Genomic DNA, 27,046 nt, shown 5'->3' on the forward strand with positions numbered 1-27,046 from the left:
CCTCGTGAGTGACGAGAATCGGGACTCTATCTCGAGGAGTGACGTTCACTCTGTCTGCAAGAAACCACGGAGCCACAAGTTAAGAACTGATGGAAGAGCCACGTGATGGGAACGCTTTCCCCATCTCGGTGATGAGGCGACACAAAGTCCGACGAGATGGGGGTGCCTGAGCCAACTCCGCTTTGCCCTGGCACTGGCATCATCTTGATTGAGTTTTGTTGTATATATGTATATTATATATATATTTATATATATATATGTATGGGTTTGTTTTTTAGCACACTGTCCCATTCTCGGGTCTGGATTTGGGGCAGTTGGTCCTCGGGACAGGTTGGACAGAAGGGGCCAAGGTACAGAAGAATCCCGAGATGAGCGTGAGGCCCAGGCCCCCCCATGCACAGAACATGGACCATCCGTAGCCATGGCTGATGTCGTCGGGGAGTCCATACAGGTAGCGTGGGTAGCGTGACAGCTCAAAGTTGATCCCGGCCACACAGGTGCACAGTGAAATGATGCAGAAGGTTCCTGGAGGAGAAGGGAAGAAACGGGGGTGGGGTCATGGAGAAGGAAAGGGAAGAGGGGAGGGAGAGAGAGAGAGAAGGGAGGTTTATTACATTTTCAATCTTCTTGAGTAGGAACATTGAGGAGAGCCGAGTAAGAGTAACCTGCTAACGAGATCAATATTTGCAAACATTCCTGGAGAGGGGAATAGTATCAAGGCTTCCTCATGCTCCAATAACTGCCCAGTCTTGGACAAACTCCGGAAGTCTCTCCTTTGGGAAAATACTAAAAATATATCATATGACAGTTTGTGTCGGGTGCAGTGAAGCAGAAGAGCTTTCCGCTCCTTTTTCGAAAGCACTTAAAATTCATTGTCTTTCTTTGAAGACGCAGAAAAAACCCCTGTTGCTACTTCCTTAAAGAGAAAAACATCTTTATTCTTTTCTTCTCCATATACAATGTCTCATACCACACCGGGTTTTCCTTTAATTTATTTACCAATCCATCATCCAAATCCCGGAAGCCTTTTCCCATAAGATATTTCCCAAAGTGTTTTCCGCGGAACACTAAGCCTAGGAGAGAATTCCTTTATGACACGGCAGCACAGTCAGTAACTCTGGGAAACTCTGTACGTCACTTCTCACCCACGAAGACTGATAATCCACAGTAGCATAAGGTAACCTGTCCGACCTAGTCTCACGAGGTATTTCACAAACTTATTCAACGACACTCCTTTAAAAAAAACATCGCTCATATTAACCTCCAGTGAAAAGACTGCTACGAGATAGAATGTTATCAAATAGAATTATAAGCCCACTTGTAGCCAAGAGAGTTTTGTGATGTACCGAAATGAGTTAAAGAGCTTTTCTAGATATTTGCTGTGTCATATGTTTCCTCTGTCACTGCAGATAGGAGAGGAACGGCCTAAAGAAGTAAAGTTTGGGAAAGGCTTGGGAGGGGTGGGTGCAGTAGATAGTACTGCAGGGGTCCAGGCATCTCAGTGGCTGTGATCTGCGTGTCCAAAGACCACAAATTCAGGAGCAGAGCAGAGGGCGGTGCAGAGGCAAGGGGCCCAGTTAAGTGCTGCAGTCAAGGGAAGAAGGGGGGAGGGGGCTGGTGAGGAGGGAGCAGGGTGAGACTGAATGATTGTTTAGTGACTGATGGCTGGTAGAGGTAACGGAAAGCAGGGCGCTGGGGTGACCTGGGCATAGGTGCTGCACAAATAAAGTTGTGTGTGTGCACACACGTGTGTGTGTGGGGGGGTGTACATGCTTGTGCATGTGCATCTGTATGCAGCGATAGCCATTGTGTATAAACACATACGGCACCACCATTACTTGGGAGACAGTGGTTCCAAGCTTGGGGGGGTTACAAAACACCCCAGGTCCCTCCTGCTGTGCACTAGGGTTCAGACAAAATTCTAAGATGGTACCCAGAGTGGATTACGTCTCATTCCAGACTTTCTGAATCAGAATCTTGGGGGAGATGATGGGAATCTTTCCTTTTTAAAAGTTTCTTGGATGACTTCTGTCGATCAGCCCAGTGAGACCCTATATTAGGGCAGAGGTTCTTTGTATGACCTCGAGACACAGATCCAGGTGAGGGAAGAAGCAGAGTGGGGGTCAGAGGGAAGGAGGCAGCCTGTGGGACCCCCCGGGCCAAGGACAGCATGATGGCCTGGGAGTGCCAGAGCTGAAGAAAACTTCATTTAGACACCAGTGTCAAAGAATCCAAATCCTAACAAATCAGAGCTGGCCTGCTTGTGCCTCAAGTACGCTTTCAATTTCTGGTTTAGAAACCTGGGTGTGCGATAATGTCATTTATTAAAATTTAGATTTAGGACAGAAGAGGGGGACAGAGAGCTCACGCGTGTGCGCTGAGTTCAAATCCGAGCTGCCCTTGGGAGGCTAAGGCACTTGGCACCACGGGTCTGGAGCTGGGTAGAAATTTCTGAGCTAGAGATGTGGACTGAGTCATCATCGTACAAACTGAAGCTCTAGATGTGACTGAGGTCACCCAAGGGCTCTCTATAAACTATCTGCACAGGATACTTTTAAAAATGTAGACATTTCTTCTCATCATATGGTGCACAGTCCCGATTAAGTGCAGTGATTTGTTCCAGGAGAGAAGGTCGATCTCAAGGAAGTTTTGATCTTCCCTAGTTGCCAGTAGCTGAAAAAGCTTGATAGACGCTATTTTAAGGGTGTTCTACAGGCAGAGTGGACAGGACACAAAGGATGTGGTTGATAAATCAAGACCTAATTACTTAATTACCATATGGACCTAATTACATACCAATTGGAAATGGCCCAGCTTGTTGATAACATACATCTTGTTGTCATGTTAATAGGGTTAGTTGGGGTATCTTCCTGCCTTCACCTCTTGTCAGTTGTTCTGTGACTTTGGAACCTTTAAACATTTCTGTGGTTTTTTAGCTCTTGTCAGTATTCCCATAGATGGGAAAAAAACTCTGCGGGCTCTCACTCAAGACAGCCCGTTATGCAGGTCATCCTGGCAACACGTCAGGAAAGCCCTGTGCGACAAACAGGGAAGAGTTGGAGCAGGTCAACTCCCACAGACGCGGCTGTTTTCCGTTTGAAGCAAGGATTTATATTTTTGTGTACTTCTGCACTTATAAATTCCAGTTTGGAAATGTGCATTAATAACTGGAAATACACACATGCAGGCACGGGGTAGGGCCTCGGTAAATGCACTGAATGAATCGCATGTTGCCACCGCTCTTCTGACAGCGGAAATAATGATGCACTTTGACAAATGATGGAGTCCCAGAGTGTGGGGCGTGGGTAAGGGGCACAGGCACATAAGGACCCCGCCTGACCCAGCTTCTGTCTCAGGTGATGAGACAGGTCTGTCTCAGACCTGCGGATTGGCAACAAACCGGGGAGGGTGGGGTGCAGAAACCGCCCCCCCTCCCACCAACTCCCTGGGTTTCTCTGGGGAGCAAACAGAGATTCTAAACGTCTCTGCTAGAAAACATCCTCAATTAAAGGGCAGTAACAGATATCACAGCACTGGGGACTGCAGCCTCTTCCCATTCACCCAAAGCAAGTGGTCCTTGGGGCAAGGATGAGGCTCTCCTCTCCCCCGAGGGGCAGGCCGTGGCCTGGGCTATTTTATTTCTCAGGAGCACTTATCGATTGATTAATGAGGATCCAAGCAAGGAAAACATAATAATGCACGGTCACATCTTCTCCATAATTCCCCTCCACGACTTGGGGTTTGAGCCTAATTCCAAGCAGACTCCAAGACTAACTGTGGTCACAGTTAGCAATTAAGTGAAAAGAACTGCCTAAGCCCTTCCCTGCGGAGGGAGGCTCTGCTGTGTGCCCAGAGCTGGCTGTAAAACCGGCCAGGCAAGTAGGGACAGCAGCGGTGTGGCTGTCACATCTACGTGATGTCAGGTCTGGGGGAGGCAGGTGAACTGCGATGGGGCAGAGGGAGGGGGACATTCCTGTGGCTGCGGGCTCCATGTTGTACCCAACAGCCAATCAGCAAATATTTGTTGAACCTCTATGTTTGTGCCAAGCATTATGCTAGATGTTAGGGGGATAAAAAGGAGAATAAGGTAGGATCACTGTTCTTAAGAATTTTTAATTAAATCTAAAATAAAAAGATGAAAAAAAGATCTTATAATCTCGTTGGGGATAGGAGACAGACATAAATGAAAAGCTGGGGATGAAGTGAAAATAGCACCAGACTGGGGATGAAGAGACCTGAGTTGACTATCAGCTCTGAATCTTTGGTCCCCTCATCTTTAAAATCAGGGAGCTGGAGCAGACAGCCATAAAGTGGCTCCTGTATCTAGCCATCTTCAGGAAAAGAAGGGATAATACCCAAAAGTAAATGTTAAGAGACAACCATGCTGGGTCAGGGAAGGCTTCCCAGGGGAAGTGGAGTCTTGGAAAATGAACAGGGTGTCTGTAGGCGATAAACAGAAGGGGGTCCACACCTGGCCTGGAGAGCATCCCTCCTTCAGTCCCAGTCCCCCAGTGTCCTAGGTCTCTACACCTGAGTGGAGAAGGCATGTCCACATCCCACTCCTACCATGCCTCTAACTTCCAAAATGTCCACTGCTGCCATCCTGGTCTGGCTTCCATCATCTTCCATAGAACCTCTGTAACAGATCATTGGTGCCCTGCCTTCTTCTTCCAGTGATATTTGAAGAAAATTAAATGCCACCTCCTTACACCCTACCTGGGGAGATGCTTCCTACCTGCCTGACCTCATTTCTCAGCTTGACCCCCATACTCCCTGTACTCTAGCCACATGAGAGGATATTCTGTGACTCAAACTAACCAAGCTTGTACTCACCCCAGGGCCTTTGCACTTGCTGTTCCCCCACCTAAAATGGCCTTTTTCTTGAGACCTTCTGGGATTTTGATTCAAGTGCCATCCTCTCAGAAAGATCTCTTCTGGCCCTCTCCTAAAGCAGTCCCTCCTCCAGTGGTTTTCAAACCATGTTTCATGGAGGTGCCTCAGGAGCTGCCACTGGGAAAGGAAGAGGGAGTGAAAGAGATTCCCAGCCCCCTCTCCTCTCTTTGGCCAGAACAGTCCTGCTTTGATCTGTTTCCATGTGAAATTTCACTTGATCTAAACATTTCTGAAAAGCACTAGCCTTGTCCATTCACAAGGGGGTCACAGGGTATGTGATTATAGGAACTGTGCTTTGGACAGCAAAGTGCAATGGCTCTCCTATTAGTTTCCAAGTCCACACCTTTGGCAGAAATAGCTAATCAATCTCAACCCTCATTCCTGCTGGTCCTGGAAGGGGCCTCAGACTCCTATTCAGCCCAGCCCTCTGGGCAGCCAGCCCCAACCAGTCAGTTGCAGCCGGTTGGAAGGAGAAATGAACTCTAATTACCCTTTCCACGCCAGGGCTCTCACGCGTTTAGACTCAGAGCTCAGGAAGTCCGGTTAGATGAGACCACACCACCCCGTGTTCCTGCAGCCTGAGAGCCGGTGCTAACGAGACCCACTGGCATAGAGGGAACTGTGTCCTCCAGACCCCTCTAGTGTCCCAATTTGCAAACTCCACCTGTGAGCAGGAAGGCGTGGCCAAGGGAACTCTGGAAACATAAATGCATCCTTTTGATTCAAACACAGTAGCTGCTTCCTTGGATGACCATCCCCCCCTGGAGCTCTTTCAGGAATCACACCCATGATGTCACCTGGCAACCGATGGCCTGGCCCCAACCACTCTTATCTGGCGAGGGCCGGGCCATAGGTGTGCCAGCACCCGGCTGGTAGAGGAAAGGGCTGTGCAGTGTTCTGGGATCGCTGGCCGCCCCCACCACCGCCGCTCCAGGCACAGCTGAGGCTTGAGTGAGGGTGAGACAGAGGAAACAATTTCCACGCCCAGACGGCTGACTCCTTGTTCCAACATCAAATACAGCTTCCTCACCCGCCTCCTTTGCATTGTTGCCATCTCTAATTACTGTTTCTCTGGTTGCCAAATACTAGATTCTAGTTTTCTCCCTCCTTTTAGTTTTCTGGCTGTTTGACAACTTCCTCCTGCTTGAATATCTCTTCTTCAAGTTTCCAAGCTGCCCCTCGATCCAGGCTTGGTTCCCTCTCCCTAGATGTCCCTCTCTGTCTCCTCCTTTGTCTTTTCAGACTTGGGGCTCCCCAGTTCTCCTTTGACTCCACATTCCACACTCTTTCTGGCCACTTTATCCTCTCCTCTGACTTGAGCTACCAGCAGATCCTGACTGATTCATAGGATTATGAGATAGTACGTGGAATCACAGGTCCCAATTCCCAAGGACACGGTAGTCTGAGGTACTCCCTGGCCACACACATATTTTCAGCGCTTCCCCCATAATCCCCAGTCCCCTTAAGTTTCCGACTTTTTTTTTTTCTTTCAAGGTCTTGTTTCCTTAGTAGGATGATCAACCAGCCCAGTTTGCCTGGGAGTAGGTGGCAGTGGAGGGTGTGTCCCTGGGAAGTGTGACGTTGGGTCCTAAAACTAGAAAGACCCCGGCTATGTGGGGCACATTGGTCACGCTTCCTACAGGTCCCCTCCTGCCCTCCACTCTGGGGTCAATTGGTGAGACTGCTATGACTACAAAAATTAACCCTCGCTTATTAGTTACAGAAAACCTAATGCCTTAACCCAGTAGAAGCAAGAAACTTGGATGCCTCGATATATTGCCACGTTAAGAAATGCTGGGCAGGGAAAAGCATCATTTGGGGGCAGTTAATTCTTTTGCAACCCTGAAATGTCACCAGGGAGCACTTAATCTGCAACCCCCACATGGTTCTCTCCCAGTACAACCTGGAATGTTGATTACTGAGACATTTTTAACTGATATCCAGTGTTCTGGCGTTAACCCTGCTCAGCCCACTTCTGAGCAGTGATTGCAGGTATGCAAGGCGGGTGAGGTGGGGCCTCCTGTGTGGCTGTTGCCTGAGCATCCACAGGAGGGGAGGGGAGAACACGTGTCTCCACTGCCTTAGGGACTGTCGGAGAAGCCACGGCAGTAACGCCGCAGCCACAGACCCTGTGGAGAAATAGCATCAAAATTGTGGCCTCAGGCGAGGCAGCAGAAATGCTCTTACTGATTCAAGAAGCCATTGCCTAGGAAACCGAGGGCCTCGCAAAGGTTCTCGCAGGAATCCAGGGTGATCACATATTGTGTGCACAGGCATTTTCCCAAATAGCTATTCCTTCTGTGATCAAGTTGTGCCCAAAACTTCACTGGAGTATAATTTATGCAGCTTTCCAGGGCCAGAAATCCATCTGTGTGACATTTTCTGCTCTTGGGAATAAGGAGTGATGCCTGCATATCCCTGACCATCAAGTGGTGCCTTGTTGCTATGGCGGCCAGAGGGCCTCTGGCCTGACCCCAGCCCCACAGGTCGCTGCAAAGCTGTCTCTGCAGAAGTGCCCTCTCAGACGAGTCTGTCCGGGAGGTCAGGGAGCAGCCCAAGTCCTCCCTAAGACCCTCTCCCTCCTGCCCCTCTCTGATCTTTAAAAGCATAAAGAAGCAAATCAGCAAACAGAAAAAGGATGCCTCCTCCTTTAATAGTGGTGTGCATCCCAGGAAGCTGATGTATACAAACCCTTCCTTCGCTTAGATTAAATACCTCGGCAGCATTTAGCTCTCGAGAGCACTTTATAGCTTTGCTCAGACCTGCATGGAATATAAATTACTGTTGAGTTATACACCATTGCATCAGCGGCCGGCGGCAGGCAGGTCACATGGGGCCTTACAGCCAAGGTGCCTTAGGGGTTCACTGGGATGAGGCAGGGGGTGGTGGCAGGCTGCAGGGAACGGGGCCCTGAGTGAGACAAAACCATCCATCATTCTGCAAACTCTGCAGATGCTCTAGGCAGAGTCACCGCATGAATGCCAGCATACCCCCAAGGCAAGCAGCGTTTGTATCCCCGAGGCTGTGCCTGCAAGCTGCAAGGCTGGTCTGTGGCCGGGCATGTTTATGCCACAGTAATGCCACATCCCCAACTCACTCAACGAAAGGGACTGGCTGGTTCAGCTAGGTTGGCATCGGCTCTAAAGAAAAAGCCTCCACATTCCTATCATGGAACACGGAGTCTCATCCCTTAGTTTTCCCCGTATCTCCAGGGTGGCCACCAAATCTGGAAACACGGGTGTCATGGACTGAATGGCGTCCTCATAAAATTCCTATATCGAAGCCCTAATCCCCCAATGTTTCAGAATGTGACTGTATTTGGAGACAGGGCTGTTACAGACCTAATTAGGTTAAAATGAGGCTCTGAGGGTGGGCCCTAATCCCATGTGACTGGTGTCTTCGTAAGAAGAGGAGATTAGGACATAAAGAGAGACACGAGACAGCTGTGTGCACAGAGGGACGACCACGTGAAAAGGCAGCAAGAAGGAGGCCACATGCAAGGCTAGGAGAGAGGCCTCACAGGGAGAAACGCCGCGGACACCTTGGTCTTGGATTTCCAGCCTCCGAAACCGTAAGAAAATGAATTTCTCTGGTTTAAGCCACCCAGTGTGTGGTGTTTTGTTTTGGCAGTCCTCGCAATCTGATACAACTGGTGAATATATAATAATTGGCTTATTAACAGGACGTTACATGATAAAATAAGGCTATGTTTCCAGACGTGAGGGCCACCCTGTAGCTAAAACAGGCATCTAAACACAGCCACACAGAACAATACCTGCTGGGGGTTGTGAGGATTTTTCTCCATCTCATCAACGCATCTACACTTACTCCCACTCAATCCCATCACAACACTTATTCTTCTGGGTGTACGCTTGCGCTAGCGTTGATCACAAGATCACTGGCCCTGGCAACCTCTACACCCAACATTGAGCCTTTTCAAACTGGGGGAAACACGTAAAGGGCTGAGCCAACGGAAGAGAGCTCCAGTGGATTCCAATGTTATGATGGCAATTTACTAAGGTCAAGGCGCCACTGGCCAGTCTCCTAGACTGGACTCTGCCATTTCCATCTCCCACCCAGTCTGCACAGGGTCCCTGTAGTTATCCTGCCAGTTACCCTTAAGGGCCCAATCCAAGGCCCGAATCACCCAAGAAGTCTTCTCTGAGTATGCCCAGCACACGATAACGCACATTTTTTTGTTCAGAAACCCTAAAACTTTTCTGGTCTGGAACAGGCAATCTGACAATTAGCTACAGGAATCTTCTCTTGTTCTCTGTTTTAGTTTGTGTTCAGCTAGACTGTAACTTTCTCCAGAACTGGTTATAGTAGCGGTGTCTCCTTTTGTATTACACACAGCACTGCAGAGTAAATCCATATCACTGGAGGAGACTGACTGCCAGGCTATGGAGCTTTTAGGTGAAAATATGGACTTTGAAACCCAGAAGGGAATCAAGGAGATACCACGGCTGGCCCTCCCACCCTCCTTTCTCCTAAACCGTTTTGTGGTTGCTGAGGTGTTTCTGCGTGCACACGTATGTATGTGTGTGTGCGCACGCATGTGTCCACACGTGTACATGCCTACCTACTTTGTGTTTCAACGGGTACCTTGGATTTCAGGAAGCATTTTTATTTTTATTTATTTACTTTTTTTTTTTTATTTTTTTGGGGGTACACCAGGTTCAATCATCTGCTTTCACACACATATCCCCGCATTCCCCCCCCTCCCCGACCCCCCCCTCGAGTCCCCCCCACCCTCCCTGCCCCAGTCCTCCAAGGCATCTTCCATCCTTGAGTTGGACTCCCTTTGTTATACAACAACTTCCCACTGACTATTTTACAGTTGGTAGTATATATATGTCTGTGCTACTCTCTCGCTTCGTCTCAGTTTCCCCTTCACCCCCCGCCCCCTCCCAAACCCCGAGTTCTCCAGTCCATTCTCTGTATCTGCATCCTTGTTCTTGTCACTGAGTTCATCAGTACCATTTTTAGATTCCGTGTATGTGAGTTAGCATACAATATTTGTCCTTCTCTTTCTGACTTACTTCACTATGTATGACAGATTGTAGTTGTATCCACCTCATTACATATAGCTCCATCTCATCCCTTTTGATAGCTGAGTAATATTCCATTGTATATATCTGCCACATCTTCTGTATCCATTCATTTGTTGATGGGCATTTCGGTTGCTTCCGTGTCCTGGCTATTGTAAATAGTGCTGCAATAAACATGATGGTACAAGTTTCTTTTGGGATTATGGTTTTCTTTGGGTATATGCCCAGGAGTGGGATTACTGGATCATATGGTAGTTCTATTTGTAGTTTTTTAAGGAACCTCCAAATTGTTTTCCATAGTGGCTGTACCAACTTACAGTCCCACCAACAGTGCAGGAGAGTTCCCTTTTCTCCACACCCTCTCCAACATTTGTGGTTTCCAGACTTTGTGATGGTGGCCATTCTGATCGGTGTGAGGTGATACCTCATTGTGGCTTTGACTTGCATTTCTCTGATGATGAGTGATGTTGAGCATCTTTTCATGTGTTTGTTGGCCATCTGTATGTCTTCTTTGGAGAAATGTCTATTTAGGTCTTCTGCCCATTTGTGGATTGGGTCATTTGCTTTTTTGGTATTAAGCTGCATGAGCTGCTTGTATATTTTGGAGGTTAATCCTTTGTCCATTGTTTCATAGGCAACTATTTTCTCCCATTCTAGGGTTGCCTTTTAGTCTTGTTTATGGTTTCTTTTGCTGTGCAAAAGCTTTTAAGTTTCATGAGGTCCCATTTGTTTATTCTTGATTTTATTTCCATGATTCTAGGAGGTGGGTCAAAAAGGATCTTGCTCTGATGGATGTCATAGAGTGTTCTGCCTATGTTTTCCTCTAGGAGTTTTATAGTGTCTGGCCTTACATGTAGGTCTTTAATCCATTTGGAGTTTCTTTTTGTGTATGGTGTTAGGAAGTGTTCTAATTTCATTCTTTTACATGTTGCTGTCCAATTTTCCCAGCACCACTTATTGAAGAGGCTGTCTTTTTTCCATTGTATACTCGTGCCTCCTTTCTTGGACTTGGTTAATTATTTCCTTTCCCATGTTGGGGAAGTTTTCCACTATAACCTCTTCAAATATTTTCTCAGACCCTTTCTTGTTTTCTTCTTCTTCTGGGATGCCTATAATTCGAATGTTGGTACGTTTAAGGTTATCACTGAGGTCTCTGAGACTGTCTTCTAATCTTTTTATTCTTTTTTCTTTTTCCTGCTCTGTGGCAGTTATTTCCCCCATTCTATCTTCCAACTCACTTATTCGTTCTTCTGCCTCAGTCATTCTGCTGGTTATAGCATCTAGAGTATTTTTAATTGCAGTTATTTTGTTATCCATTGCTGTTTGTTTTTCTGAGTTCTTATGAACTGTTTCTTGTACTTTCTCTATTTTGTTATCGAGATTTTGTATCATTTTTACTATCATTACTCTAAATTCTTTTTCAGGCATTTTTCCTATTTCCTCCTCATTTATTTGGTCTTGTGGGTTTTTTTCCTGCTCCTTTGCCTGCATGGTGTTTCTTTGTTTCCTCATGGTTGTCCAAACTTTTGGGGTTGCTTGTCCGGCTATGTCGGGCTCCCCGCAGCCCTTTCTGGTGTCCGAGGCCGTCTGCTGGCGTTCAGCTGGTTCTCTGTGGGAATGACTGCGTCCTTCCATGCATTCCAAATGCATCTGGCATCCCGTGGACGCCTCTGTGTCATATTCCTTTGGGGCTACACTGGTGCAGCCAGCTCTGCTTGGTCAAAGTCACTGAGCTTCTTCATCAAGTATCACAGGAGGGCTGGGAGCACAGTGTAAATTTCACAACTGCTACTTTGGAATTTGGGGAACAGATAGATGATCCTTCCAACACTTTGGCCTCTCGCTTTGCTGCATTCTTCTTCTGCAACTGTCTTGTCTTCCAACCTATTTCAGCTGTACAGTCTCATAGTGATACTGCAGTGTTCAATATGGTGGATACATGTAGCTGCTAGCTACTATCCTGTTTGTAGCGAAAATCTTCAAAAAGCCCAGCATTTTTATTTTTATGGAAATTCAGCATCAGAATAATACCCTCTCTGCAGGATTATTTTAAAGAGTGATAATAATAAATGTGAAAAGGCTTAGAGAAGTTAAAATTGCTTTCTATATGTAAGATATAATATTGGAAACAGAAAGCTTTAAGTGAAGGTGAAGAAAAATTGTTCTGAAAGACAAGAAAAATCGTGCTTGCTGCTCTGCATCTCCGTCACCCGCTCCATTCTCCCCCGGCCCCATCGCAGGGCAAGTGCCAAACCGGGAAGTACTTGCTCTCAGCAGAGACCAGAGAGGGTGCTCACTCAGGACGCTTCGTTCTATGGGCTTTATTGGAATCAAACCACGGAATTTGGAAGATCTCAAAATACACTTCTGAGACCTGCCTTGGTAAGAGAACTTATCTTTGGGCTCAGAGAGGTTTCAGCGTCCAGCAGGGGTTACATCATGACATAGATGGGTTTGCAAAGAAGCCTGTGGCTCAACCAGGATGGGTAAAAGGAAGCAGCCCTAAGAGAAGGGTTGGGAATCACCAGGTGACATGAGTTGGGGCCCTTTTATAAGTGCTGTAGAGGCTCTGACCCATGGTTCCCCTGGAATGTAGAGGCTGCATTTATAGTTAGCCCACTTATTAAATTATTATAAAATTCATTTATTAAACACCTATTGCCTAGTGGACCGTAAGAGCCATATTTTTATTGTTTTTAGTCTACACAGTACACTTTCCCTTCTTTCTTCTTCTGTTAAAACACCACCAGCATTCTTTCTCCTGGGGAAGCCATTCTGTGACCACAGTGACATTCAGGCAGAGGCAGCTGACTCAAGCCAAGCCTCAGTTCCCGTACCTTCTGTACCTCTTGAGGTTGCTGTGAGATTACATATATTTATGCAAATCGTATATGTATATGAATTAATATATATATATATACCATTTAAGTTATATAATTCACACAGTAATCCCAAATTAAATAATTTGCGGATGGTCCCAAAGTATAAGGAACACAGCAAATATGTGATTTTGCTGTAAAGCCCCAAACTATTTGACTGTGGAAACATCTGAGAACGACCCATCACACTTGCTTCCATGGGCCTCGTTAAATAACAATATTCCCCAGGGGAAGCTACCACTGGCCCACTCCACTCTTGCCCACCTGGCCTTGGATATTTCATGCTTCGAGGAATGAAAAGTTGGAAGACTTGAGCCTGGTGGTCTGTGGTGAGCTAAGAGCTTTCCAAATAGGGCAGGAAAGAGAGTTCTAGAGGGGAAGTGAATCAAGAGTACAGCATCACATTTTTATCAATGTGAATCTTTGCAGCTCTCTATCCATCTGGGCCTTGGTTCAGAGCTGAGAGTTAGTGGATCCAACTGGCTTCTTAACTAGACTGAGAGTGGCGTCCACAGCTGTGCAGAAAGGAACATTCTCAAGCTGTGAATAGTGAGCTTCCAAGTGTAAGGCCACTTAGAGCATGCCATCTTCCTGCCCCTGCCTTTCTTTTTTCTCTTCCTCCTTTTAGGCCAATGCTTTCTGGCAGACAACAACGGACCATGGAGCAAACTTTGAGAACCTCTAGGGCAGAGGGCAGTCCTGCCCTGGGTTTCTTGCTGCGGACAATGCTTGAAGTCATACAAAACCTCCTGCAGACCATCTCTGATATTACAGCTCTCTGGTTGCTCCATCTTTCATCTTCCTTGGTAGATACAAGGATTTTGCAGAGAAAGCCACATCACTGCCCCCACCCACCAAAGCCAGCATGAAGCCCAGTACAAGTAGATCTATCATTATGTTTGAATTGCTGTCTTGGTCATCATAAGGCTCCCCTGGCCTGCCCAGGGGTCCACCAAGTCAGCCTGCACTGGCTTCCTGGGAGGAGAACTACTACCAATGGGGATGCAGCTTAGCAGAAAGACAACTCCACCAAGAATCAGAAAATCCAGGTTCTGGTCCCATTCTTTCCCATGAAGTGGATAAACCACCTTATCTCTCTTGGCTATGATCCCCTCAACCATAAAATACAGAGCACAGGACCAGATCTCTAAGATCCTTCCAATTAAGTGATCCCGTGATTCTAGGTATTGGGACAAAAAGGTCCCATTCTCTCTGAATTGTCCTAGGACTCGCTGTCACTTATTTTGTCAAACATGAGCCACCTGGAGAGAAGATGCTGCTCCTCACCTCCTGACATGCACAGAAGGGCTGGTGAATGAGACCATTAGATGTCATTATTTGCCATCCGTGTGTATATGAGGCTCAGCTCGAAACTGCCTTGATTTGAAATGTGGAAGGACTGGGACCCAGCTGTTCAAGTGTCTGGAAGAAATTGGCTTCTGAAAGAAACCTCTCTGGATTCTGCCCTATCTGATCCAAGCCAAGGCCATGTTCATTAGTAGAGGGAGAGGCTTGGGGTGGTAGCCAGAAGATCAGGTGAGCCTGCCACCTGGTTTGGTTTATGTTTCCATATGCCTGGCACATTTGTCAGCTTGGCCTGGCCTTTGAGATGAAAACCTGTACCCAAGTGATTCTGGCATGCTGTCACCTCACCACTGGGGTCACTGAACACATAGATAGCTTTACATGGATCAAACACTTATATGCACTGTTTATCATAGGATAGGCATTGTTCCAAATGCTTTACAAATGATAGTTCTTTGAATCCTCAAAGCAATCTTATGAGGTTTAGATGGGGAAAGTAAGACACAGAGAGGTTAAGTTAACTGCCCAAGATCACACAAGCTGCTACATTCTGCAGCCAGGATTCAAATCCACTTTTTGCCACTTGTTATGTCTTCTTTCACTGCAGCTATTTCACGTGTATGCGTGTTGTCTCTGGAGCTGGACTGTAAGCACAGAAGCTCTTTTCTTCCCCAGTAGAGCCCTATGCACAGTGGTGTTTAAATAAGATCGACCCACTAGATGGTGAGATTGGGAGAAGAGGACCTGTTTGTTGTTCTCAAACGTGGCCCTGAGGAGGTTCTGGGGGCCCCTCAGACTCAAGGCTCAGTTAATAAAATCTCATTGCTGAATTCTCCAGAGAGCTAGGAAAACCTATCATGACCTGTACATAACTTCACTCCTTATCTGTGTTGGGTAGAAGGGTGACTTCCGGTAGAAGGACATGGTTTTCTATGAGGAGCAGGATGGTATGGCTGAGAAACAAAAGGCAGTAAAATCAGAGCATTAACTGTCTTTTAATAAGACTCTCTGTAGCTTCCCAGGGGGCCAGAAACCAGACCCCGTGGGCAGAGTAAGCTGGTGGTCAGAAGACCCAAAGGAGCCGGGTATGGACCCTAGCCCATCAGAGGGCCCCTCCCCCCCACCACTGGCTCCTTAGTGGGCTTTGACCTAAGAACCCTTTTAGCTCTGCTTTCGTCTGGGAGATTTAGGGAATGATTTTTATTCACCCTCTTCATTTTCTGAATTCAAACTCTGATGAGAAGAGAGGCCCAGAAAGGACGTAGACAGGATGGAAAATACCAGCTTTCTTACTGTGAAGGCAAGTGTGGCAACTGTGGCTTGGCCCCTGGCCACAATCAGGCTCAGTAATACTTCCCCCTCTGGATGACATTTTAGGATGGTTTCCCTAAGGGAATGTTTGGGTCTGCAAGAGAGATACACTCATCTGAAAGGGACTCACACTGGTGGAGAAAAAGAAAGAAAAATAGGTCTCCAACCCGGCCTCCTAATGCTGGCCTGGGTCACGGGCCTTGACCGCGGGAATGCTGGCCACCCAGAGGAGGGAAGCAAGGGCGGACGTCCCAGATGTTGGTGGGACCCACGAGCTTGGCCTCCTCTGGCAACCTCACCAATCAGAGGAGTCCGTCACCTCTTCTCCTTTAGAAGTAGGGCCTTAAAAGGTAGAGTTGGTACCCTTCTAAAGAGAGGAGAGAAGTTTCCTACTTTATGGACCCAGATGGGAATGCTGATATAGAGAGAGAATGCCATCCAATTCCCCTTGGCTGTACTAACTCAGGGACCCTAAAAAGCTGTGACCGACAGGCTCCTGGGAAATGTGCCTTCAACAGAACTTGTCTGAAAATGTTAAGAGCTGAACTGGAGGGGGTATTTTAATTAATTATTATTTAAAATAAATTGTAGCCTGGGAGTGCGGTGGAATCTTTAAGGGATTCCTGGGTTTTGTTAGGGGGTGGTGGGAAGGACACTGCTATTGGCATTCCTTCCGCCCCAGGGCCAAAATTAGGGGGTCAAATATCGTTCTCAATTTACACTTTAACTTGACACAAAGCTGCTTAAGCATTTTTTTAAAGATGAAAGGGATTTTTTTGCTTCATTCACAATAGAGCTTAGTTACATAGAGATGTATAAAAATGGAAATGTATTAATAACATGTGAAATCCTAAACTAGAATGAATAAATAAGGACTTGGCATGCTGCTTCTGAAGAGCGGCTAACACCAAGTCTAGGAGCAGTTTCATCTGATAAATGGACATTAAGGGGCAACAATAAGAATAGGGCAAGTTTACTCAATTCCTCTTTCAGCCTCAATCATCAGGTCCCCTGTGAGGCTGCTCCTGAGTCCCCAGCAGAGAGAGGCTCCCTTTCTCTGTGCACCCACAGTCCCCTCTGTTACAGCACCCATCACTCTGCCTGGGTGGCAGAGACCACATGTGTCCTGGGTGCTAGCATGATGCCTTGCACACAGTAGGCACCCAACCAATGTTTACTGAGTTGAATTTAGTTTGTAAAGCAGATAATTAACAAGTGCAATAGGGCTGTCTCCAAATACTTGAAAGACCATTGGAAGAAGAAAGTACTGACTTTACCTTATGTTACTTTAGCAGAGAGGATCCAAGTCCAATAAGTCAAAGTTACCAGATACCATATTAAGGATTTTTTTTTTTTAAACATTTTTTGATTGGGTTACACGGCATGTGGGATCCTAGTTCCCCGAACCAGGGATCAGACTCCCTGCAGTGAAGCACAAAGCCTTAACCACTGGACCACCAGGGAAATCCTCACATTAAGGCTTAAAAAATAAAGAGGACAAATTGGCAGCTGGAGTAGTCAACAAGAAGGAGGTCCCCTTCCATTACGGAGGCTTTGACCCAGAGGGGAGACAGGAAATGATCTAGATTTCGGCTCTCCAAGGTCCTCACTATGAGGTAAGTGCCATCAAAATGGTACAAAGGGTGTCTGAGACCAGCGGAGGTGTCTGGTTTTAGTTAAGCTGATTCAGAAAGGTTTCTGGAAGAGGCTGACTATGAATTGAACCTTGAGGAAAGCATAGGGCTTCAACAGGCAGAGAAAGGTTGGCATGGTGGCAGACAACGACAGCTGATCTGAAGGGGAGGGAGCACAGGATGTGCAGCTGAAGACAGGATTGTGGCTGACATTAAGCTCCAGGCCGGGGACACGGGCCTTTACAAACAACATGGAACCACAGAACGTTCCTCATCAGACAAATGACATGGTAATAAGTGTATTTTAGAAAGGCGGTATGGTGGAAAGATGGAATTTAGTGGAAAGTAGGGAAATGAATACTTAAGGAATGCCTACCGTCGGCTAGATGCTTTTCCTAGGTATTATTTCATCCGTACAGCACCACCTCAATTTTACAAATGAAAAAACAGAGGCTCAGAGGTTAGCGACCAAGTGGTGGGACAGAGAGTTCCGCCAAGGGCTCCGTGATTCCCGAGCTACTACAATAGTAATAGAGGCCCGCGTGGTGCTCAGGAGTTGGAAACAAGTGAATGGGACACAAACAGTACTGCAAAGAGCATATTGGCAGATGTTGATAATTGATGGAAAGGTGTGGGTGAAACTGGAAAAGTGAAAAATGACTCAGAGGTGACTAACAGACACATGCTGGGGAAGTCAAGAAAAGCAGCTCATTTCATTAGGGAAGGGGAAAGGATGGGGGCTGACATTTATCAAGTGTCCACAGTAAACCAGGTGTTTGGCATGTATGCAAAAAACATAAAGCACATGTATAACGTATGCAGAGAAAGGACAAGCCTAGTTCAAGGCATGCTTGAGGTTCCAGAAGGGGGAGATGTCTAGTGAACAATGAAAGACAGGAGGCTGGAGCTCAGAAAAGACTTTTCCATGCACAGGTTCCAGACTCATCTGCACAGAGACAGTGATCACTGTGAAGGTGGGTGTTATTGACAAGAGGGACATGCTCATAGGGAAAAAGAAAAGAGTACGGGGACTTCCCTGGTGGTCCAGTGGTTAAGAATCTGCCTTGCAATGCAGGGGACACGGGTTCGATCCCTGGCTGGGGAACTAAGATCCCACATGGTGGGGGGGACGGGGAGGGGCAACTAAGCCCATATGCCACAACTACTGAGCCTGTGCACCACAACCAGAGAGCCCACATGCCGCAACTACTGGGCCCGTGCGCTCTGGAGCCCACACACCGCAACAAAGATCCTGCGTGCCACAACGAAGATCCCATATGCTACAACTAAGACCTGACACAGCCTAATAAATAAATAAATATTAAAAAAAAGAGTGCTGAAGACTACATTTACAGGTAGAGACAAGAGCCCAGAAAATAGAAGGGCACAGAGACAAGGAAAAATCATATATCGTGGAAGATAAGAGATGAGAGTTTCAGGAAAGATGGAGATGGGTAAGTCGGAGTGAACTCAGGAAGAGGGGGTTCAAGGACAGGTGACAGGTGAGCAGCAGGAAGTAAGCAGGTCTCCAAGCAGCTTCTGTGACATGCTGGAAATGGAATCCAGACTTCAAGAGGTAAAGTGAGTTGGTAGCTGAGCTACAGAAGTAATAAGGAAGGATTATTCTTTTTGCTACATGAGTCACAAGCTTTGTCTTCTGTCTCAGAGCATGTGAAAAGATAAGGCCCTTGCTTTCTCATTTCCCTAGGAAATTCTCCTTGAACAGAATCAGCCTCATTTTTTCTGCCACCCCAAGAACAATGCCATTCATCTACCACGATGACATGTCTGTATGGGGTCATCTCTTACCCTCTCAGGTCATGAGCTGCTAGAGGATCATAAATATGTCATCAAGTTCATTATTATTTGGGAGATAGTGCTGCACAGTAATTAAAAACCCAGCCTTCACAGTCAAACAGATTTGAGTTGATCTGGGAACTATGTGACCTTGGGGAAGGTCCTTAAACTTTCTAAGCAAGAGCTAGGAACTGCAAAGAAGGGAAGAGCCAGTGATAAACTGAGCACACATGAACGAAAATGTAGTCAAGCGCTCATTCTGTGCCTGGCATGGTACTAGGCATGTTATACATCTTGACTTGTTTAATTTCCACAACAACCCTGCAAGGCAGGTACTATCTTACAGATGGTGAAACTGAGGTATATAAAGGATACACTTGCCTAAGGTTGTAGAGCTTTGATTCAGACCTGACTCCAGGGCTGACCTTCTCACATCTAGACCTAATGTAGTAAGAGGTGGCCTCTCTGTGTCTTCTCCACCCATCTTCCTCCTGTCGCACCCCAAAGGGACATCTACCTGCCGCTTGCTGGTGGGGGCATAGAAGGATTCCTCTGGCCTACAGATACTAATGAAAGCTGGTGAGTAAGCCTGCATCTGCCTTCTGGTTTATCCCAGGTGGCCAGTACCCTTTTCTTTTCTCCTACAGGTTCCAGTAACAGAGAAGAAAGTGAGGGGATCAATCTGAAGACTGTAGATTAAGGCTCCACCATTTACTTAACTGTATGACTCTAAGCTTCTTTCACGGCTCTCTGGGTCAAGTTCATTATCCGCAAAATCAGGGTACTAATCGCGACCTTAAGGGCTGCCAGGAAGATGAAAGGAAATACCGTTTGACTAGAACCTGCCATTGACACAGCATTGAGGCTCCAAAAAATGAGCTCTCCACTTCCTCCCTGCCTCTGCCACCTGCCTCCTCAGGGGGGGTTGAAGGTCAAATGAGATCTTACCCTCTCTCTTAAGCTCTGTGAACTAAAAATTGGCACCTGAATCATAACTGACCCTTTTAAAACCCTTTTAGGGTCACCAGCATCTTCCTTCCCCAAGAATGTAGACGAGTAGATTGAAAACGTCCTCATCCTCCTTACTGCTGCAATGACACAGAGTTCTTTTGTTTTTAATATTTTGCATTTTAAAGGTATCAGTCATTAAAAGGAAAAGGGCTCATTTATCACACTAATTGGTCTAGGTGTCTGACTCTCCTCTAAGATTGGGGGCAACTCCAAGGCAGGCATGAGTTTTATTTTATCCTCCTTAGTACCTAGTACTTAGCAGGTACTTAACTGGTTGTTTATTTAATGAATTATAAGCACTGGGCAGATTCTAATGGTTCACTAAAGTGGAGATGGACTCTCCTCTCTCACAGCCACGTCTTGGACATCCTTGATGTTTTGATGGCTTCTATAGATAGGGTGAGCGTATTTTCCAAACCCCAAATCAAGACACAGGGTATGAGATAAGAGGAAAGTGTATTTGAAATCAGGAGACTTCCAGAATGTCAGGGAGAGAACAGCTCTACACAGGCCCTCATTCTCCAATTATTTTATACCTGGAGATAAAATGCAAGTCATTCCCCATCTGTCCCAAAAGCCCAAGTTCTGTTGGGATGAAGAGGCATGACCAGTAGAGCAGAACCCATTTACACCTCTGGGGCTATCTCCATAAACCCTCTCCAGCGTAATGCTTTAAGGCCTCCCAGAGTCATCCCCCCACCAGCGCCCCCTAGGCCCTCAAGGCCATCACCACCAGCCCCCTGCACAGTGCAGACAGCAATCAGCTCAGGCTTGCTAAGCTCCTCGCCATCTCCACCCACAGGGGGCGTCATCCACAATGAGGTGTGGGGGGTTGAGGGGGAGCACGGGATGCAAAGTGGCCCAGGGCCCAGGGTGACCTTGACTGTACATTGTGGGGGCTGCCTGGCCCTGCCCCCAGCTCTCTGATCTGGGCCGCTTCTCCAAGTCAGCTCTCTGGTCTCCAGCGACAGCTGGGGCCCCGACTCCCATGTGCGCACCCCCAACTTGCCTACTGGCGATGCCCTCTCAGCCTGTCTCAGGGGGCCCTTGTGTCCGGTCTGGGCCATTTCCCCTGGTGTCTGGTACTCTGGCTTCAATCCCTGTATTCAGAGCGCATCCCAGCCATCCAAGCAGTGGGGGTGACAGGAGTCTCTCGAGGGTGGGACCCCCTCCCCCCGTCCTGGGTGTGGGTATTTCTGATGCCACTTTTCCCTGTCCTCAAACTCCTCTCTGCACCCAGGACAGGAGAGAGGCGATTCCTCCTCACTTACACCAGCTCCTGCCTCTTAATTGTTTCCCGGGAGCAGTTTTAAGCCCCCTCAAAGGGGTGTCTGCATTTACTTCAGGAATGAGCATTTTTCTTTGATTTATGACTTGTTTCAAGAGGCAGGAGCTTGCCAGACACGTTCCCTTTCTCTGAAGCTTGTGCACCTCTGTAAGAACATCCTAGAAGAGCCACAAGGAGGGAGGCTTTTGAAGCTGCTTTAGAAATTACCTAAGTTTCCATGGCAATCAAGCACTGTGGAGTCACCACTACCTCCTGGGTCTGTTTCCACTGAAAAGGCTGTTGGAGAAATCTGCTCTTTCTCAACAACCACCCCAGGAATGGAGATGGTCTTCTTCTGGCTACCCTGCCCCCTTTCTCTCCTCCCGGTTGCCTTTCTCCATCCCATTCTGGCTAATAGTCCATTGTCTGGAAGCAAGGGCCCCCAATTTAGGGCAGCAATGCTGGTATCTCTATCCCAGGAAAGACAGGAGGAGACCTCGAGGTCTCAGGGTCCCAGCCTGAGTCTGGGCTATGTCTGAGCCTGCCTGCGCTGGTGGAGGCAGGTCAGACAGGAATGCACCAAGGCTGTGTTGAAATCACCCAACCTGAGTGGGACCCCCAACTCTTCCACCCACACCCAGCCTAGACGCCGAACCACAACCACACTTCACTGTCCATAGTAACCGAACTCTGCTATTCCCTCATTTTCTTTACACGTCTGGGTCTGCCCTGCCCACGCAAGTAGTCTGATCTCATTATAGGAACTTCCTGCAAGATCCATCCGCTCTTCCATTCAATAGCTATCCATCGATAGACAGTGTGAGCTCCAAGATTTGTTTCAATCCTGCTGTTTCCATCAATCTTGGACGTTATCAGGATTCTCACCCAATCTTAATCAAAGACCTGCATAGAAATAAAGGCCTTAAACCAAGGTTCCAATTCGCAGCAAATTCCGACCTTTCCTGCCGCCTCTGAGAGCCTGCCAGTTTGGGAAGGTGCTGGTCTCCCCGATGGCAGTAAGCAATGAACTCAGCCTGGTCTTATTAGCAGGTTGTGCTGGCAATGTTTGGGGAGCCAGCTTTTGCTGTGAGGGAAGGGGAAACACACGTTCTGTGTGATGATTCAGTCATCAAAGACAAGGCGTGATGTGAAGCCCAGCAGAGTCAGCCTGAGTTAGGGAGAAGGGGAGCTGCATGCAGAACAGGGGAAAGACCCGAGTTCTCAAGCTCTCTGGGAGCCCCTGGAGCAGAAGGCTGTGGTGTCCCGGGATGGGGAGCGTGGGTGTGGAGGAACGCTGGAGGCAGACACGGCTTCGTGGGCCTGCGGCCTGAGCAGCTGTGTGCCGGCTTTCACGTTCTGTTGCTACCATCTTGAAATTCTTAATGTTGGAATAAGGGGTCCCGAGTTTTCATTTTACACTGGGACTCACAAATTATGTAGCTGGTCCTGGTTGGAGGGGAAGGATGCTACCGGGTGCATGGCAATGCGACACTTTCAGGGGGTGCCTGACAGTCCCCCTACCCTGACTGCCCACCCCATGATACCATGCCCTTACTCACTGGAACTAGGCATGGCGGGTTGAAGAAGCCCCAGCTATAGGTACGCCTGAAGGGAGCCAGATATAAAGTCACACTGATAAAAGTCACACACTATCAAGTGATCGCCCAGGAGAGAACCCCAGAGCAACGCGTGAAACAGACAGAGGGCATGGCAGAATCAATCAAACCCAGCCCATGGCCTCCAAGGCCCTATGCGACCCACCCAGCTTTGGGCATGTCTCCACCTCCCTCTGCTCCTGTCACAACCGTCCTCCTGCTCAACTTCTTCAGACCCAGCAAGCTCATGCCCCCGCACTTGCTGTTCTTTCTGCAGGGACTGATCTTGCCCCGTCAGTTTTCCCGTGGCTCACTGCCACCCTTCATTCACTATTAACCCCTCTAAGAGGCTGCCGTGCCTGCCTACTGGCCCCTCATCTACAATGATGCCTCCCCCGCCACCGCAGAACTCTCTTATCTTCCCCCAGCTTAATTTTTCTCCATGGTTCTCATCTCCTGACAACAGATCATGCATTTATGATACTTGCTTCTTGTCCGTTTCTCCAGCTAGAATGTAAGCTTCATGAGGACGTGATCCTATTCTCTACTTAGTGCTTAAACAGTGCCTGGCTTATAAAAAGTAATCAATACTGAATGAATGAATGAATGAATGAATGAGTAGCCAGAGAAACAATATCTGTTCAAGCAATTTCATCTTTATCACCCTGTGGCGTGTGTGTCTTTGCGTGGTGTTGGTGGTGGTATGCGGCTGCTTAAAGCAAAGCGTCCCTGAAGGTGGTTGTTTAAAAAAAGAAACATCTCAGTAGTAAAAATAATAACATCTAGAAATTTATTGAGAACAATGGCAGGCATTGTTCTAATCTTTTTACATGAGTTAACGCTATAATTTTCACAACTATGCCCCAAGTGAGTACTGTTATTAGCCCTGTGTTACAGGTGAGAAAATTGAAGCAACACATGAAAGGCAGACTCCTTTGGTCTTGGACTAGCTCTCCATGATAAAACCATAACTCTCCCTTGTAGCTGGATGATTCTGCTTCCTGAGGAAGGACTTTAACTCCCAGTCTGGTGGCAGGGAACGGAAGGCGGCTCAAGGGCAAGTCTGGGCAGGGACATTCGAGACGAGGGTTGCTACTTCCCAAACCACCGATCACCCTCCCTTTCCATCTCTTTCCAGGGTCTGCTCTGTCTTAGCCTTTCCCTCTGGGAATTCAGTGACAAAGCATCCCCCTTGCCCTGGAGAACATGCAGCAGCGTGGCTTTGCTGAGTGTTTGGTGGCAGGTTACAGGACATTCTGGCATGGCCTTGACCAATCAGATTGGGGTTTACAGGGTCAAGGCTGCTTAGTATTCTCCTCCAAAGTACAAATCTATCACAGAGGCAGGTCCCACTGGGTGGCAAGGGTGCAACTGCTTTAAGGTCTCTTTCAACTCCTAAGGCAAAAATGAAGCCCCACCCCTGCTGTCTGGCTTGCTGGAGTGATCAGCCCTGGCCGCTGGTTGTACATTACACAAGCGAGGATGTTATTTCCTAATCCTCCTGACAATGTGTCTCCACCCCCAAATGTCTTTGTTGTGCATGTAATTATCAAATGCTAATACATATTCAAATATGTACCTTCCAAAGGGCAAGACATATCCCAGGGTAGGAAGAAGTCTGTGAATCTCTGCTTAGGCTTTTGAAAGAAAGGCTGTGAGGCAAAAAGTCAAGAGAAGAGTTGTGATGTTCTAGTGAAATCTTACATGAAACTATAAAAGCCATTTAGCAAGGCAGGTAGATGGGCTTTATGCCCTCGTTTGGTCATGACAGATTATGGACTCTCTTCTGCCTATTAGAACGGATTCCACTTGGGGTACATGTACAATACTAACTACCACTTACTACCATATACATATAATAGTAATAGCTATTATTTACTGAGGGTTTCTTATAAGCTTGCATCATGGTAAGTCATTGGCTTACTGATTGTATATTCCCTCCCCAGAATGGTGTCTAACTTATGCGGTCACTCTTCTCTTACCCAGGAGTCGTGAATTTTGAGGCACAGTCCCTACTGGACTCAGAGAAACCCAGTCCTAGCCACGTTTCTGAGCAGTGCTGGAGCTCGGAAGGACAGTGAGGAGAGGCGGATGGGGAAGCATGGATGTTGTCCTACTTCACAGCATCCCTAAAATCACTTTACTGCCTGAAAGAAACAGCCGCCCAGCCAAGACATGTATGCCTTGGCCTTTTCATTTCAGGCTTGTAAGTTTTCAGAATTGCTGGGGGCCTTGACCAAGGTCTTTGTCTATCAGAAGAGGGGTATCTGGGGGTTCATCACACAACTGAACTGCTCTCTGCAGAGCTTGGTGGAGGGGGAGCCATTTGGCATCGCTGGTTTGCAAATTACTGCAATCACTCAAAGTGGATAGCTTGAGCTTCTTTGGGGTGTTCTCCTTGCCCTCCTGACTGACTGGGAAAGTAGAAAAAGGTTATACGGATCACAGGTGGGAGGAAAAGGACCTTTAATGACTTCTTTTTCCCATTAGCACCTGTGCCCTCAATTCTGGCCACTGTCTGCTCCACACGCCCCTTTGTGCTGTGAGGAGGGAGGAACAGGAAGGGAATGGAGCAGGATTCTGAGACTGGCGCCTGCTTAGAAGCACAGAATTGGAGCTATGCCGGTGTGGGGAGACGTGTGTGGCACAGGCGGTCCGGGGGACCTCCACCACGCAAGCTGAAAGCAGCGGCAGCAGGACGCGCTGCGAGGATCCAGGCTGGTGTCAAGGGCTGGGCTCTGGCTCCATTTCTGCCACTCACTAGCTGGGTGACCTCGGACAACTGACATAACTGCTCTTATCTGGAAACACAAGAAGGTCAAACTGGATGGTCTCTGAGGCCCCTTCCATTTCTAAATTCTAGGAGTCCAAAATGGTACAGATCAACCAGTTTACAAGGCAGAAACGGAGACACAGATGTAGAAAACAAACATATGGACACCAAGGGGGGAAAGCGGTTCGGGTTGGGGTGGGATGAACTGGGAGACTGGGATTGCCATATACACATTACTAATAAAAAAATATCAAATTGTACACTAAATATATGCAGTTTATCGTATGTCAACTATATCTCAGTAAAAGTCCTTGAAAATAAACAAATAAATTCTAGGAGTCCAAATTAAAGACAGAAAGTTCTTCATGAGGTCATGTATAATTCATACCCTACCTCCAAAAGGAATTTGAGACAGACTCCAGGACTGTTCCAATAAAGATAAAATGAGAATAAGAAACCCCATGGAAGAGGAGAAGGTCAGACCAGGAACAGAAGACAGGCTAACTTCTTGAAGGAATGCTGCTCTATCAAGAAAAAAACAAAACATTTTCTCTGTTGTACACAACTCCCTTTTCTGATACATACATTCAACAGATATTTGAGGCTGCAGGCACTGTTCCAGACACTGAGGGTACCTTGGAGAATAAGGCAGAAGAAGTTCTGGAGCTCACGGAGCTGACGTCTATGTTGGTGGTGGGAGGCGGGAAGTGGGGGGCAATGGACAAATACAGTGTTAAAAACACGGCAGACACCGAGTGTCCAGATCTTGGTTTCTAATACCATTCTCCAAAAAAGGAATCCGTCTCCTGGGAGAAATGGCCAGTTCTAAGACTGAGGCAGGAAATACACAAGATGGGCCTGGAGCACCTTGCAGTGCCCAAAACTAAGGAAGTGCTCACAAAAAGCAAAAGCAAAACCTCACATTGATGAGAGCACCCCAAAGGGGCACGGGGGCCAACTGAAAGAGCTCCCGGTGGCCAGAGCCGGAACTGGACCACAAAATAAACACAGTATTCAATTACGACTCGACGCATAAAATAAACATTCATGAGTCCACATTGACATAAATAAAGGATTGAATCAATTAATAAACAGGGGAGAAGAGACAAATCTTGTGTGCAGAAGAATTCCAAATAATTTATGCAGGCCCTCCACCCTAAAGGAGGAAAGACATAGCCCCTGACGCCTTAGGTATGGGCTGTGCCTAGTGACTTCCTTCCAAAGAGGACAGTATGGAAACAGGGAAAACGAAAGAGTAACTTTACAGCAGAGAAACCTGACACACACTCCTTCAGCCAGGTGATGAAGGGTAATATCATTAATCACAAATCATGGTGACAGTACGTACCCTTGAAATGATGTGATGAAAACGACACTTTACCTGTGCGATCTTCCTCCCCAGACCCACAATCCAGTCTAATCATGAGAAGAACATCAGACAAGTTCCAACAGAGGAGCATCCTGCAATATGCACGGCCAGCACTCCTCAAGTGCTCAACTGTCAAGGTCATTAAAAACAAGGAAAGTCTG

The 27,046-nt window shown here is 47.3% G+C and overlaps 1 protein-coding gene across 2 annotated transcripts in view; it reads right to left on the reverse strand.

Annotated features, from left to right (window-relative positions):
* Positions 1–274: 274 nt before the first annotated feature.
* TMEM178B (transmembrane protein 178B) overlaps positions 275–27,046 on the reverse strand; it is a 344,208-nt gene continuing 317,436 nt past the window's right edge. The window contains exon 4 of one of the 2 annotated variants that reach the window (XM_057733437.1): positions 275–525. In XM_057733437.1, coding sequence (XP_057589420.1) covers positions 275–525 — 251 coding nt within the window. Of the gene's footprint in view, positions 526–21,974; positions 22,052–27,046 lie in introns of those variants that run through there. The other variant, XR_009053348.1, reaches the window with a different exon arrangement.

This window comes from Hippopotamus amphibius, chromosome 4, assembly GCF_030028045.1.
Source record: "Hippopotamus amphibius kiboko isolate mHipAmp2 chromosome 4, mHipAmp2.hap2, whole genome shotgun sequence".
Lineage (NCBI taxonomy): Eukaryota > Metazoa > Chordata > Mammalia > Artiodactyla > Hippopotamidae > Hippopotamus > Hippopotamus amphibius.